The sequence below is a fragment of the Serinus canaria genome, chromosome 2, assembly GCF_022539315.1.
Source record: "Serinus canaria isolate serCan28SL12 chromosome 2, serCan2020, whole genome shotgun sequence".
Taxonomy (NCBI): Eukaryota; Metazoa; Chordata; class Aves; order Passeriformes; family Fringillidae; genus Serinus; species Serinus canaria.
The window spans coordinates 44,181,724-44,196,818 of record NC_066315.1 but is presented as its reverse complement, the minus strand read 5'-3'; the positions used below and the strand labels follow the sequence as shown (position 1 = coordinate 44,196,818).

The following is a 15,095-nucleotide window of genomic DNA, read 5'->3' as shown; positions in this document are numbered from 1 at the left end:
ATCTCACAGAAATAAAAAAAACCCCATTTGGTTGCAAGACAACAAATAAACAGTAATCTACCAAATGCCATGAGGAGTGTTGTAGCTGACAATCCCTGCTTGACAACCTTGTTTTGTTTGCCATGGTACTAAATGACAGTCTAACAAAGACAGACTAAAATTAGGGATGAGTACAACCCGAGCAAGGATTCGAGGGAACGTGAAAACTCATTCCTCTAAAATTTCTAAAATTCCCAAAACTGTGTCTAGTCAAGCAAAGATGCTCTAAGGCAACACTTTCCTTACTGCCTGGGTTTGTTAGTATGCTCCACATCTAATTTTGCAAAAAGCACCCAAGAGGGAAAGAAAGTCCCTAAACCAATGCTTTCAATAAGGAAGAAAAGCAGGAACCCTCTCATGAGTACACTACTGAAATGGCCATACACAGACAGACATGTACATGAACATTAAATACAAAAGTTATAATCTTTAAACCCTTGTGAATATTATAGCATCTCAAATGCCAAAATTTTAAGCCTCTGTTTGAAAAGATAAAGCTTAAAATCTGAGTGCCAGGATGGAGTCAAAGCAATGCACTCAGGCATCAAAATGCAGATTTTCCCCTTTATGTGGTATATTTTATTTCTGTGTCAAGCTGCTCTAATTGTTTCTGAAGCACAATTAACCCACTTGTTAAAAAAAAGACTATATGTGCATTTAACAAATATATGAACCATGTGAAAATACACTCATTGAATTACGAACTTGTTCAGAAAAAAGTCTTAAGGTTTAAATGCACTTAATACTGTCTGAAGTTAGGATGACAGGGTTTCTCCAGCTCCCTTATGCTCAAGATGGAAGAAGACAGACAAATCCTTCCAGAAACAGTTTTCATTTATGTCACATGCTTGACCACAAGACTGGAAAAAAAGCAGATTTTAGCAGAGAAAAAGGGAAGAAGCACAAGAAAAAAACCTATTTGAAACCATTGTTTTATATAATGAATCATGATAAAAAATTATTTTAAACACTGGTCTAAAAATGGTTACTAAGACACTTTAATCCAGCACTATATTTTCTACAGCTAGTGATGGTCTCAAATGAAATCATTGAAATTGTTATCTTTAATGAATATATTTGTTACATACCATTGTCAAAATTTACAGTCAGTTGTTGGCCCTGTACAGCTCTAGCTACAGAATATTGAATTTATAAAGGAAACTCTCATCCTTTTTCAAACTTGAAATATAGTATTTATTCTGTATTTGAGTTTACTTTCCATTTACACACAATTTCTAAGCTTCATGCTATAACCTTCCTTTCTTTAGAAGTTACAGCTTTCCTCTCCTATTTCAGATATTATCAACAGGCAAAAAAAATCACACTTCAACTTCTTTAATGTACAAGATAATTCTCTCTGTAATACCAGGATGGGATTTTTTTAATAGTGTAAAATTGAATAAATTGTACTACATTCATCAATGAGCATGCTAGTTAAATTACTCATATATGAGTCTTTAGGAACAGTAATTTGTGTTTAAATTTAAAATATTCCATATTCTAAACAACAGCTCCTTCATAGAAGGACTTTGCACAGGTTGACACCCTTCTGTTCATTAGTCAACAAACAGAGTAAAACAAAGAAAATGCTCTACATTCTTTAATTTTCTATGAGCCTGTAAAGGTAACTGTGGATTCTTCTAGGAAGTGTCTCCACTGAATCAGTAAATCCTGTATACATCTTCTGCCCCATCTAGTGGCAACTGTTTATCTGCTCTGCACAAAACAAACCCCAAAGCTCCCCTGCTTTCCAGATGGCCTCTTCAGCCAACACTCATTTCCAGCTGGCAGATACAGCTCAGAAGCTGAAAACAAGGACAGTTACCTGTGTGACCAGACACCCCTGCTGAGGTGGTGAGTGAGCTCCTCAGCATCCTCCTCCACCACCTTCTGGGACATCACACCAACCACAACATTAAATTTCAACCTGCTCTTTAGAAGGGGTAAGCCTTGATCTCTTAGGCTTAAATAGAAGATCAAGCTTACTGTCATCTGTTTTCTCATGTTCTGTTATTGCTTAAGATGTTACCAGGTGCAGACAATTATATTCATGCACTGACTTCACCTATTCCAGAGACCAGGAGGAGCTGCTGCCTCAGCCATGAGCTGAATGATGCATCAAGGCACAGACAGCCTTTTGGAAAAAAGGCTGCACAGAACAGGAAGGAGAACATGTCTGGTTGGCTTTATCCACAAGGTATTTACAAGCACAATCCCATAATATAAGGATCCTGTTTCCCTTGAAGTGGTAAACCCACTGGGAATGCCTTGATAAGACAAGGAAGTTTCCCATATTTCAAATTATAGCAGGACCATTCCCTGTCTTATGGAAAAAAATCCGAAGCAGCAAAATCACAGCCTTCAGATGAGGCCTCAAGATTGGGAGTCCAACCACCACATTCTGCCATGGAGTCCAGCAGTGCTGCTGCCCATTCATTCCAGAATGACTTCACGAAATTTGTATCTCTGTCCTTTGCTAGCAGTATTACTGATCCAGGAAAGAGTATGCAGATGAAGAGAAAACAAAAACACAATCACATACACCAATTTCCAGTCTTTTTACCAAAATCACACAAAATCACAGAAGATTTCTTTGGGGTAATATGAATACTCATACCTTTATCTCAAATAATCAAGAGCAGTAAGACTTGATTATTGACAAACCTCAAAGAAAAACAAAATGGGTTTTTCGTAGGTGAGGTGCTTTTTTAGCATCAGGAGAGAGAGTGATTGGTGTCAAATGGAAAGACACATGGATTTGACTCTTGTAGAAAATGCAAGGCACAGGAGCACTTTCTGCTTCTAAAGTACACTTTCAGATTTATCTTTCACCACAGCAGAAAAAATCCAGACATGAGCAATAATGAGAGAAAGTCAAAGAATCTCAGTCTGCTCTTAGAAAAACAAGAGGAGACCAATAAATCTGTTATGATGTGATACAGCAACAACACTTAAAGCCACGGTTGCCATAACCACTTGCCAGCTGCACAGCACCATTTGTGCCAAAACAGACACAGCTCAGCTCTCCCAAGACCAACAGAGATAGCTGGCACCAGCAAAGTAACAAATTTTCACTCCTTCCTGCACAGCAGAAAGATACTAATGCACAACAGTAAAGCAGAGTAAGAGGTCTCAACAAGGGAAAAAAGCAAAAAAGAAAGAAGGAAAAAACCCACATTGTTAGTGGGAGATCACAAATGAAAAGGGAGAAAGCAACAAGAAAAAACCCAAACTGGCCGTGCAGCAATTTTGCCATTGAACAACAGTGACAAAGGGAATGAAAAAGAAATATACCTATCTCAAAATGCCAGTGATGCATCAGAGACATGAAAAGGCAATTAAAAAAAATAAAAAGAAAAAAATGGACTATTTGAAAAAGCTGGAAATGAACAAAGGGCATTGGAAACACATGGCTGTTGGGAGGAGAAGGAAATAATCAGAGACATAAGGAAAGTATGAGACACTATGGATCATGGGAGTCACTGATCATAGGGTCAGTCACAGGCTGACCTTCAAGCCAGACACCAAAAGGCATAATTTCCAGGTCCACTTTAAATTACTTTTATTTCAGCAAAAAGTAATTACTTGGGCAAATCCAGCAACCTAGTCCTGAGCAAGTGTGTAACTTAATCCCATTGCTCTTATTAATGTGAGCAAAGACAGAACCTGATTCCTTAATAGAAAACAACAAAAACAACCACAAAACCACTCAGCAGAGTGAATGCATCATCCCACACAGGCAAGAGTCTTAAGATATGCAAAAAAAAAGAGAACCCTAAATTTGAAAAAATTCAACTTTTTTTTCTCTCCCTTCAGTCTGTTCTTCACCTCCTAACTCTGACTAGTCTCATCCCCAAGTGTACAAAGCAATGATACAACTTGCAGGTCTAACAACCATACAGATTTCAAGGGTGAGAAAGGAGTGGTGGTACAACACTCCTACTGAGCCTACAGGCTCTGCACTGCCAGAAGCTGAACTTTCTAGAGCACAAAAGCAGGTGATTTCAAAGAGAAGTTCTAAGTCTTGCAATGACTTAAGAAAAGAAAACAAACCTGTTTGGGAATTACAACAACTGCTTGAAAAGACTCTGCCTTTCACAGTACCACTTCCCGTGTCAATGAAGCCATGGCAAAAATAAGGAAAAGCTGAATTTATTTTTTTTAAATTTGTGCCTCATCTGTTGAATTAAGTACACAACCAGGTAGAAAAGACAAGAAAAAAGGACTAAGGGTTTTGCACACGCACACACACACACACACACACACAAATGAAAGATGTTTAAGCTTTTTTTTTTTTAAGAAGTACACCTAGCTTCCCATCCGTTTATCTAAATTTAAATACTTCTGGTGAAATAGTTTGAAATAACTTTTAAATGTTACTGCAAGTCTTCACCAACATTTTCAAGGCTTCTGGGTGATACCAACCCAGGTTATTGTTTCCTCACACCTAGTCTGTCTTTTGACCAGAGAGTGTCCCTAGCAGAGGCAGAGCATGTACAATTGTTCCATAGTTGCCAAAGTTCATAGTCCAACAATTTATTTCAGGTCACATTTGCACCCTGGGTTGTGAAGACAGAGGTGCTGCCTATTATCAGAGAAACAGACTGCTGGTTACAACCTGCTCAGCTCCCCCATTTATGTAGTCAAAAGTCATCCTGTACCACCCTTCATTTCTCCAGAGCTTCCTCACCTATTACTGGAAAAATAACAAACAGGTAACAATGGCAGCATTCCTCTTAATGACTTCTCATACAGCTCCCAGGACCACAAATCACTCGGAAATTAACAGCTACTCACGTTTGAATGGCATCAAGCCCAGCCATCTTCATCTTCAGCAGGCGGTCCTTCCAGTAATACGAGGGCACCCGGGAGTAGTGAATGCTGCCGGAGATGTAACGGAAAGGTTTCCCATCCTTGACAAAGCTGTTGGATTCATAATCAATCCCAAAACTCCTCTCATGTACATTCTGTACACAAAACCAAACCAAAACAAAAAAAGACATGGTATAATTTTTTTCTGCCTTGAAAGACACAGAGAATAGGCTATACAACATCTGTGGGTTGTCTACAATAGAAGATACAATGGTCCTAAAATAAGAGATGGTGAATGACTTTCCTCTAGCTATCTATAGCCCAGCTGAGTCTTAGCACAACAAACCAGCAGAAGGGAGCCAGTGAAATGTGTCACAGGATATAAGAACAAGGAAACTAGCAGATACAGTTCAAAGAAAACACACTCCCTCCTGAAAAATGGAGGACAAAATAGACAAGCCAATATGTCTATCCCTAGACTGTCATTAAACAGAGGAACTGAGACAACACTTTACAATCATTTCAAGACTACAAACTCCAAGGAGGAAGACAACAGCATGTCCCATCTGCAACAAAGGGATTATTTTACAAAAAAACGTAAAAAATGTAGAGGAAAATGTCCCAGATACACATAGTAATTCAAAGCATTCTGCCAACAGTGAACAAGTGAAATTGTGTGGTGAATGTGTAGCAACAGGTATGAGAGGATACAGCAAGGAGCTGGCAGGGAAACATAAAAAGCAAGAGGCTGCCAAGTGCTGCACAGCACAGGCTTTTTATGCTGTTTCCACAAACAGGGACCCACTCTTAAGATTACTTGACTTTATTAAGATAAATAAATCTTCATTCAACAAAGGTATGGGCATGTCAGGCCTTTCCAAAATAGGACCACACAGAATTTGGAAATACAAACAAACTGCTCTGGAATAAATGTAACTCAAGGGTTGGGATTCTCCATAGGAAATTATGATGCTATAGTAACTATAGGCTGTTAGACCTCAAGCAAACTATTGCTGCAAAGGATGTACAGGTACATACAGCGGCTTACTTCCTGTTCAATTTAAATCTATGTGACTTTTTCCTAATCTTTCATTTATAACCTGCACCTTGATGGCTGGGCATGCTGCACTAGGATGGAATTGTGTACCTATGAAGGAAACTATTCACCCTTACAGACACCAAGCAGATGTTTCATATTCTTCAAATGTTTTTACTCTAGGGCACTGTGACAAGTCACAGCACTAATGCAGAGCTGAGTGCTTCAAAATGATCATGACTAAGTGGAACAGAAAAGAAACCAAAAGAACCCAACCATTATGGATAGAAGCACCTTACACATTAAAAGGCCATTATCCCTGGAAATAAAGAGGCAAAATAAATTGCTGTGGTGTCCCTCTGTAAGAGGATTTTAGCCCGCTCATTCAGACTAACCACATCAAGAAGTCTATGGAAAAGACACTTGTTCTATTCATGGCAGAGAACTGTTGAGATGATGAATGTTGAAAAAACTTTACACACCCTCAAGGACAGACATTTCTGGCAGAGAGCCATGGCTATCTTAAAACAATTAAAGGGAGGTATTAATTATGAAAGAGGTTATCACTGAGCCAGTTACCATTTAGAAGTCAGGTTTTTGAAGCTGTGACCATAGGTGTAAGTCACCTTCCCAACACATACACTTCCTGACACAGTGGTGAGGACAAGGAATAAGCTACCAGAATACTTCGAATTCACCTCATTCATCATGCATTGTAAACAGACTTCCTTCATGATCAATTCCTCAACATTACTTCATTATCAGCAGATGATCCAGGGCTTGCAACAAAACCAAGAGAGTTGTCCTCATGAATTTATGTCTGGCTCTGCCAATACCGTATACTCACCCTTGTGACTATGCAGGGAATTCACTCCCACTTTGTCTCCCTTGAAGATGGGGTAGTGGCTCTGCTCGTTTGGTAAGCAACACAAACGCACTGTTTGGGGTGCCACTTCCTTCATACCAAATCATATTGGTGCCCAGCTGAAAATTCAGACCCTTACAGGCAATAGTATCATGTTGCACCTTGCATCCTCAGAGCATACTCACATGGAAAAGAGAACTAAAGAATTGGTCCTTGCTTAAATCAAGTAAGAGTTTATGTTTGCAACCTTAATGCTATTTCAACATTCTATAATGTGCGTGTCTCTTGACACAAAATTTTTTCCCATCTTCAACACACAGAACTCTTTATCAGTGGCAAAAATCTCTCACTCTTCAAATTTACAAAACAGGGGGATTTTTTCTTATTTAGAAAGCAAACAAATGCAGGTACAAATCCTCCATCTCTGAAGATTTTTAGCCTCTCTTAGACCAATCACAGAACACCTCTTTCTCCACCTCAAAGCTTAAGTATCAAAATTGAGAACCACAAATCACTCATTTTCTTCTGTTCCTTCCAAAATATTCTCTCAATAACATTTCTCTGCATCACATCCTCACCCCTGCTGTCTGCACCTTTTTCTCCTAGTAGGCTTTAGATAAATGTAATAGTGGCCTTTCCCACTTTCCACCACGACTCATTTAGCAGTAGGGGTGTAAGAATTTACAAAACTAGTCAGGTTTGTTGTTGGTAGTTTTTGTTAGTAAATAGATTGAGTGTGTTAAAACTATTCAGCACAAACTGCCACAATGTATACTGGTACAAAATAAAAGGTCACTAGAGGCCTCATAGTTGATTATAAGAATAAAGTTTTATTAAATCCCAACATTTAAAGCATTTGTTATACCACAATTTACATATTTACCAATCCATTCTATAGTAATTATATAATAAATATAGTTCTCACAAAGTGACAATACTATTATATTCTGCTATTAATTCTGACATTAATTAACTCCTCCTCAGCCCCCAATGAACTGGCCTTTTATAGGATGAAATATATCATTTAGTTAAGTTCTCTAGATTAAATATATTACAACACACACATAAAATTTACTAAAAAAAATTTAAAATTAAAAAATAAGCAGCACAGCAATTTTTCTTCATCTGAAATACTGAATACAGGTCTGCATTGTGTACATTCAAATCAAACTGGAAAAAGTACAGAAAGAACCTTGAAGGACAGTTAGAGATTGCTGATTAGAGAGATTATAAGAAACCGTTCATTCCTTTTATCAAACAGAAAGTTGGTCTAGGATACTTTCATTCATAACTGAAAAGCAAAATAAGAAAAGGCTTTGAAGTCTTTTGGCACAGAAAGAAAGCATTTAAAGTAAGAAGTAATCACCAGCAAACAACCTTTCAGAGACAGAGATACAAAAAAAAGGGGCAAGAACTAAATTACATCAGGAGAACTCAACCAATGTATGAAATGACAATATGACCACTCCTAAAACAATGCATATCTGCTTCTGAAAGGATACATAATTATCTTCTTAGAGAGGCACACAAAGTAATGAAGAAATTTTGGGATGGAAGGACCCCTTCATCTATGTTTTTGCACACACTTGATCAGAATGAAGAGAGAAATAAAAAGGGCAGGGAGAAAAAAAGGTAAATAACACTAGCATCATACTGAGAAACTCACATGATCTAAAATCAGTCGCACAAATGTCTCCTGTTGAGGAAACTGGTTAACAATTAGCCTTCTTAACATGGTAAGAACATTCAGTGCAACAAGTGTAAAAATCCTCCTGGACTACTGGCCAGGTGAGAATACTCTGCACCACTAAACCCAGAACACAGCTCTTAACTGAAGCCAAGTTGAAAAGTAACCTGAGGGTTACAGGCAATCAAAATTCCTTCCTCATTCCTTCCCCATCTGACATTGTGCCACCAACTGCGAAAAGCCTCAGATGGATCCCGCATGGACAGTGGGCAGTGCTGAATACACATGGAAACCTTAGGATACTTAAGCAGATATTATCAGTCATAAAAAAAAGTTTACAAAATTATAAGGGGCGGGAAACAGAAATTATCCCATCTGGCAAGGAGAGAGCATGGCTGGTAAGGTATTCAGTCTTTCAGAAGAGGACTGACTTCTCCAACAATTCCACTAACCTTTGTGACACATTTAGAGTATTCCTCACTATTCCTGAGTAAAAATGTAAGATGTTTGTACAGAGGAGCAGGATGCAAAACTTTTCAAACACACTCCTACCTATCTCCTTCAATATGAGAACAGAAGCTGAAGAACGAAACCAAGTGTCTATGGTTGTCTGGTTCAGGATCACACAGGAAGGCAGGAAAAGACTGAACACCACAGCTCTGGTCTCCCATCCTCAGTCTCCTGGATAAGAACTGCTCTCTTTTACCCTATGCTGTGGGTCTGCCTGAGGGGAACACCAGCACTGGTGGCCAGAAAGGCAGAGCAAGGAAAGCCCTGCAGCTACAGCTGCAGACTACAGAGGCAGGATTCCCAGGCTCTAGTGGTTTGTGATATTTCATGCAGCAGAAATGAGGTGGGAAGGGAAGAAGTAAAGTGTTTTACTGGCCTGGGCAAAAGTCACACATTATTTTACATCCTGGATATCTTACATGAATGCAAAGATATAGAAACAAGAATATTTGTGTTAATTATTCTCTAATACCCCAAAAATAGCATAATTATGTTAATTCATTATAAGCCCTTCTATGAAAGATGGGAAGAAATCCTCTATCCATTATGCCGTAGCAGTTTCTCTCCTATGTGCCCATCAGACAACAAGGACACTGACATCCAAATGCTCTTAGGGAAAGTCACCTGCTGCAGAGTTTAGTTTCATTAAAAGAGGACATAATTTACTTAAATATTAAAGCCTTTAACAAATTTCAAGTATTAATTTATTTGCATTGTATTGAAATAGCATCTATTTATTCTTGCAAGAGAAAAATGATGGAGGATAAATTAGAAAGAAAAAAATACAGAATGAAGACAAAAGACACTGAGTATTTCAGCTTTGGAATTAGTGCTTTAAATAAGGAGGTACTGTATGGTGTCAGACAATAACAAAAGTTAATTTTGGAATTTTCCTCATTTGCCTTTATTAGAGCTGTTTTCAGTAAAAATTTACTGGATGCCCAATTATTCTGGGGAAAATGCCTGAGAAAGACAGCTGCTTTCACCTTTTGGTGTCAGTCCCTCCAACTTCTTAACTGGACAAAACTGAATTTCAGAACTGATGCCTCACAACTGATAGTACTAGTAACTGGAAGCCCTGGTGCATGCTGCAGACAGACAGCAGGATAAAAATATCCAGTCTCAATTAAAAAAAAAAAACAACCCTAAATTATTAAACTCTTCCTTTCCCATAATAACTCTAGCATAAGCCTCCTAGAGTTTACATACTCAGTGCACATTCTTGCAGGCCTTTCTGCAAAGCACACATCAGTGACTTCACTGCACAAGCTGAGAACTTCACCTGCCTGAGATCTGATAAGGCAGTTGCCTGATGGACACCAAACAGTGGAACATGAAGTAGCTGCAAGACATAGCTATTACTAAACATGCACAGGACACACATTATCTCCGTGACATCAGTGTTATCTTTAAATGCAGAACCTCAACGATAATGAAGTCAAAGACATAATTACTTCAGTACTTTAACATGTGCCAAATTTGTTTCATAGGCCCAAGATACAGTTAGTGTTTTCTGCTCAAACTTAACAGAACCTGCTGAAGTTCAGCCAAGCACATCTTCGCTGGCTTCCCTGAAAAAGGATTTGCTTTCATAGTAGAAGAGCCAATATACTGGCCAAAAAAAAAAAAAACAAAACAAAACCAAAAATTAGAAGTCTGTCAAATGGAAAACTCCTCAAGGAGAACGCAGAATAATCTCTGTTATTTCAGCTCTGCTGCCCAGCCTCATGGGTATTCCATAGTACATCGTCCCTGGGCTGACGTAGACAAAGGTATTCTGCCCAACTTGGTACAAGCCAACAAAGAATGGATTCAGAAGATAAGCTCCAGCATTTAGAGGGAAAATCTGCCCTCCATGAGTATGGCCAGAGAGAATTAAATTTATGTCTGGTCTCTCCTGAAGGGCCCACTTTGCAGCAATTGGCTGATGAGCTAAGAGCACTATTGCATGCTCACTGCCACAACCTCTGAGAGCTTTTTTCAAATCCATGCCATGTCCCGAATAGCGCAACACATCTGCTTCAATATCATCCACGCCAGCCAGACAGAACCAGTCAGAAGTGCTCTTTGGTGAAACAATCTTCACATTCTCGTTATGCAATGGCTGAATGTTAAATGATTTTAACAGCTCAAACCAGTTGCTAACATCTGAGGTGTAGTACTCATGGTTTCCTGTGACAAAGTAAGTGCCCAAAGGAGAATCAAGTTCTCCAAGAGGCTCAACAGCAGGTCGTATGATCTTTGCCTCAGCATCAGACAGGTCCCCAACAATCACGGTGATGTCTGGTTTTAAAGCCTTAACCATTCTCACTATCATGGCAAGCTTGGTCTTCCCAACTGTAGGCCCTAGATGGATATCTGAAAGCAACACCACTTTCAGGTTATTCATTGCTGAGGGCAGCTTGTGAACTGGAATCTCCACTGAATTCACAGTAGGGGGCTGGGAAGCATTTAACAGCCCAACAACAGTCAGCACAACAGTCAGCAAGACTGCCAGAACTGGTTTCAGTGCTGTTCTGTTCTTATTGCCAGTGCTTGCCTTAGCGCCTCTCCCAGCCAAGAACTTGTAAGCCTGCTCCACAGAGCCTAGAGTGAAGAGGAAAAAGATGAGAATAATATAGGCCCCCAAGCAAGTGTAGGCAGCTAAAGAAAAGAAATAGGGCTCTTCTGCAACAAGAAATAGCAATGTAAAGAAGCTTGAATGAGCCAAAGCTAGAAACATGAACACAGCTATTTTCCACAGCATGAACCAGAAGGAGCTGGCAGCTGAAGACCTGGTGAACGTGGTGACTGTGCTTCTCCAAACATGAAGAGATCCCATCAACATGAGCGTATTAGCAAATAGTGCCATTTGCAGCCTTAGAAGCCAGCGCCGCGTCCTGAAATCGAGTTTTTCCGCCAGGTAACTCCGTGATAGCATCATGGAGAAAAAAACCACTCCTGCAGCCACTGCAGCCTTGGCTTCAATGGGCAGTTGCTTGAAGGAGATCATCTTTGCTTCCTGACTGCTCCCTTCTGTTCTGCAGAAGTCTCCAGAAGTCAATAATGTGGTTATGAAGGGATGCCTTGGGTCAACAAAGCCTGCAACCAGGAACCAGTATGAGCCGCTTTAAAATATTATACACATTCCCTTTTTCCCAGACTGCAACAAAGGACTGTTACTCCACATAATACACAAGATGCTGGGTCATGCAGAACCACAGTCCTAATGACATAGAGATGGCCTGAAGTGGAGTAAACAAGACAAGAGAAAAGACTGGATGCTGGAAGTCCCGTTCCAAGCTCCCTGCCTGCCTCCCTCAATCATTTCTCCCCCATACCCCCTTTTCTTTTAAACACTTTTTCCTCATCAAGACTTCCTAATAGTAGATGGCAATACATCACAAAAGGGATGCAACGGGTCCTGGGAAAAACCATTACGGCATTTGTACATGTTCTGGGACTACGTTGCTTCTGATATTAACTTAATATGTGATTTCTGTTCTTCTTGCCAAGCAGTTGGCTCCATCTGAAAAGCAGGCATCACCCTACATCATTCTTACCAAATGCAAGAGGTTCTACAAACACATGCTACAGCAGCAGTGAAATCCCCACTGGACAGATGCAACTGTGGTCCCAGAAGCTGCAGATGATCAGCAGATATCCTTGCCTGCCGTTGTGAATCAGACTTCTCCAAAGCCCTGGAAATCAGTAGGATCAGTGAAACTCACACTGTGTTTTGCTGCTCACTTCCAGCTCACCTCCACTAAATGTAGAGTTTTCCAAGACTCAACACCTGCTCCAGTATATCCTGGTCTAACAGGATGCAAACAAGTTAAAAAGTGATTACAACACCACACCCTGCTCCTTCAGAGAGCACAGAATCTAATGCTTGACTGCTCACAGACTGGAAACAAGCAAGCAAATATCAGTTATGTTTGAATGGTAGAATTCTCTGGTTTGCTCTGTATTTTGCTCAATCATAGTGTTTCTATTAATGCTCAGATTGCACATTTCTGTTTAGAAGAAACCTATTGTTTTATTTTAATCATAGATGAAAAAAGTTTGGGTAGTCTTTCATAACATACAACAGAGACCATGTCTGACATAATAGCCCCATAATAGCACAATTATTTTCAAAACACTTCCTGCCTCTCAATCCACACTTAGAGAAAGCAAGCAATCATTACAGCCAAAAATATCTCAGAACTAGGGCACAAAAGCAGCATTGTAGGGCTCAGCAGTGAGCCTAAGCCCAGAAGTCTGCGAACCCCAGTTTGCCAAGTTGCTTATCTGCTCTATGTCTTCTCAAGCTAATTTAAAAGAACACATCTGTGATGACAGGACCCTGATCTACTTTGAGGACTAGACCAAGTTTTAAAAAAAACCCTTCCCTCACTGCTTGTGTCAGGGAACTGTGGGCTGATAAGGGAAATTGTGCCTACCAGCCTCAGCTCCTCAAACCCTCTCAGCTGTTGCTAAACTACTCTTAAGAAATAGTGCTGTTATGCACATATGTATCTACAGAAAACACACAGAGCTAGGAAGATAAGAGCACAAGAAATGCCCTACTGATTCAAGTCCATAGGTCCTCTAGGCACCATGCAATATTCTGTCTGGACAACAGCAGTAAGGAACACTGTCTAAAGAAATGACAGGGGAACCTGGCCGCAGTCTGTGGTCTGCTCCCTAATACTCCTTCAGCTGACACAGCTGCTACACTAGGGATGTTAGAGGACAAATCCTTGCACAGTCATTTCTTGTTGAAAATGGATGTTGGAAAGTCTTGGATGTTGCTTATGAGCCTAACATATTTAAATTTGGCAAATCCATTTTTTTTAATCTGTTCAGTACTATCTGGTTCTGCAACCCCCCATGGCAGCAAATTCTCAAAACAATGTATTTTTACAGTATCTGTCTGAAATGAACCTATTAGATCCCCCAGAAGTGTTAATACTACCAAGTTTGACGAGTATTTGTTCTTGCCTGACACCTTCAAAATTTTGGAAGGCTCTGCAACAACCTCACCCCTAAGAAAGCACACTAACTGTGACCCAATCTTCCCTTCCATAGGGTCTCACGTCATGTTGCTCTATTTTTCATACATCTTTACCCACCCGTGCCCCATCCAACTACAACATCTATCACGGTAATAGTATCAGTCTGCCTTCAACTCGAGCTATAAACCACGGGAACTGTGGAGCATGAGGATTCGTCCTTAGGCTGTGCTATTGCGTCCCCCGGGATAAGGCGGCCACAACAGCACCTATGGAGAACAGGAAAAACCTCTTTCCCTCCTCTCACACACCACAGGACGAGCACGTTTTCCCACGGGATCTACCAGCAGTGTCGGTACCGGTTCCCCCACAGCCTCGGGCTGCTCAGCGAGGCCTCCGCGATTCCCGGACGCGCAGGGAGCCCCGGCACCGGCAGCACCGCTCCGGCCGGGCGGCCACGCCGGCCGCCACCCTCGCTAGGAGGCACCGCCAGCCCTTCCACACCTCCAGCGGCCCGGGAGCCGCCGGCCTGCTCGAGAGAAGGACACGGACTCATCCCTGCCTCGGCTCCGCGTTCTCCCCCTCGGTGCAGCCACAAGCCCGGCACCCGTGGCCTGTGCGCCGCCCACGAGCCCGAAATCTCTCATGGTTTAAAAAAGGACCGAGGCGAAGCGCCTTCCTCCGGCGGCGGCAGGAGGCCCCTGCCAGCCCACCCCCGGCCAGGCCGGCTCCCGCGCCCCTCAGAGCCGGCCCCGCTGCCCCCCGGTGTCCCTGGCGGAGGGGGAGGCGAGGCGGGCACTCACCGCCGCCTGGAGGAGCGCGGCCAGGGCGGCCAGCGGGAGCAGGAGCCGCAGCATGGCGGGCGGCAGCCAGGAAACGGCGGCGTCAGCTGACGGCTCCGCCGGGAAACGGCCGGCGCAGGACGGGCATCCCTCCTCCTCCTCCTCCCTCCGCACCGGCACCGCGGCAGCGGCGCTCCGCCCCTCCGAGCCCGGCCTCCTCCTGCCCTCCCCGCCCGGGACAGCCCCCGGCAGCCCCCCCTGAGGCCCTGCGGCTGGGCGCGCTGCTTCCCGTGTTCCAGCAGTGCAGTGTCAGGAGCTCACAGCAGACTTTGGGATACAACCTCCGATGCTGAATACATCCAACGATTTCTCCCACACAGAAGTTTCC

The 15,095-nt window shown here is 41.8% G+C and overlaps 2 protein-coding genes across 3 annotated transcripts in view; both read right to left on the bottom strand.

The window, feature by feature from the left end:
- The window catches only part of GLB1 (galactosidase beta 1), a 42,496-nt gene extending 27,629 nt beyond the window's left edge, over positions 1 to 14,867 (bottom strand). Inside the window, exons 1-2 of the mRNA XM_030229210.2 lie at positions 14,729 to 14,867; positions 4,837 to 5,006 (exon numbers count right to left, since the gene is read on the bottom strand). Coding sequence (XP_030085070.1) covers positions 4,837 to 5,006; positions 14,729 to 14,782 — 224 coding nt within the window. The 5' untranslated portion in view covers positions 14,783 to 14,867. The remainder of the gene's footprint in view (positions 1 to 4,836; positions 5,007 to 14,728) is intronic.
- On the bottom strand, positions 7,562 to 14,866 carry TMPPE (transmembrane protein with metallophosphoesterase domain). Of its 2 annotated transcripts, XM_030229216.2 has the most exons (3): positions 14,729 to 14,866; positions 12,492 to 12,629; positions 7,562 to 12,030 (listed from the first exon to the last, which is right to left on the bottom strand). In XM_030229216.2, exon 3 carries the CDS (start codon positions 11,939 to 11,941, stop codon positions 10,625 to 10,627), a length of 1,317 nt encoding a protein of 438 aa, XP_030085076.1. In that variant the 5' UTR covers positions 11,942 to 12,030; positions 12,492 to 12,629; positions 14,729 to 14,866; the 3' UTR covers positions 7,562 to 10,624. The 2 variants fall into 2 exon arrangements, with proteins under 2 accessions (XP_030085076.1, XP_030085086.1); XM_030229226.2 differs by lacking the exon at positions 12,492 to 12,629 and having other exon boundaries at positions 14,729 to 14,864.
- Positions 14,868 to 15,095: the final 228 nt, after the last annotated feature.

Excerpts from the sequence above, each read along its gene's own strand:
- TMPPE (XM_030229216.2), bottom strand. The coding sequence starts at position 11,941 with ATGATCTCCTTCAAGCAACTGCCCATTGAAGCCAAGGCTGCAGTGGCT.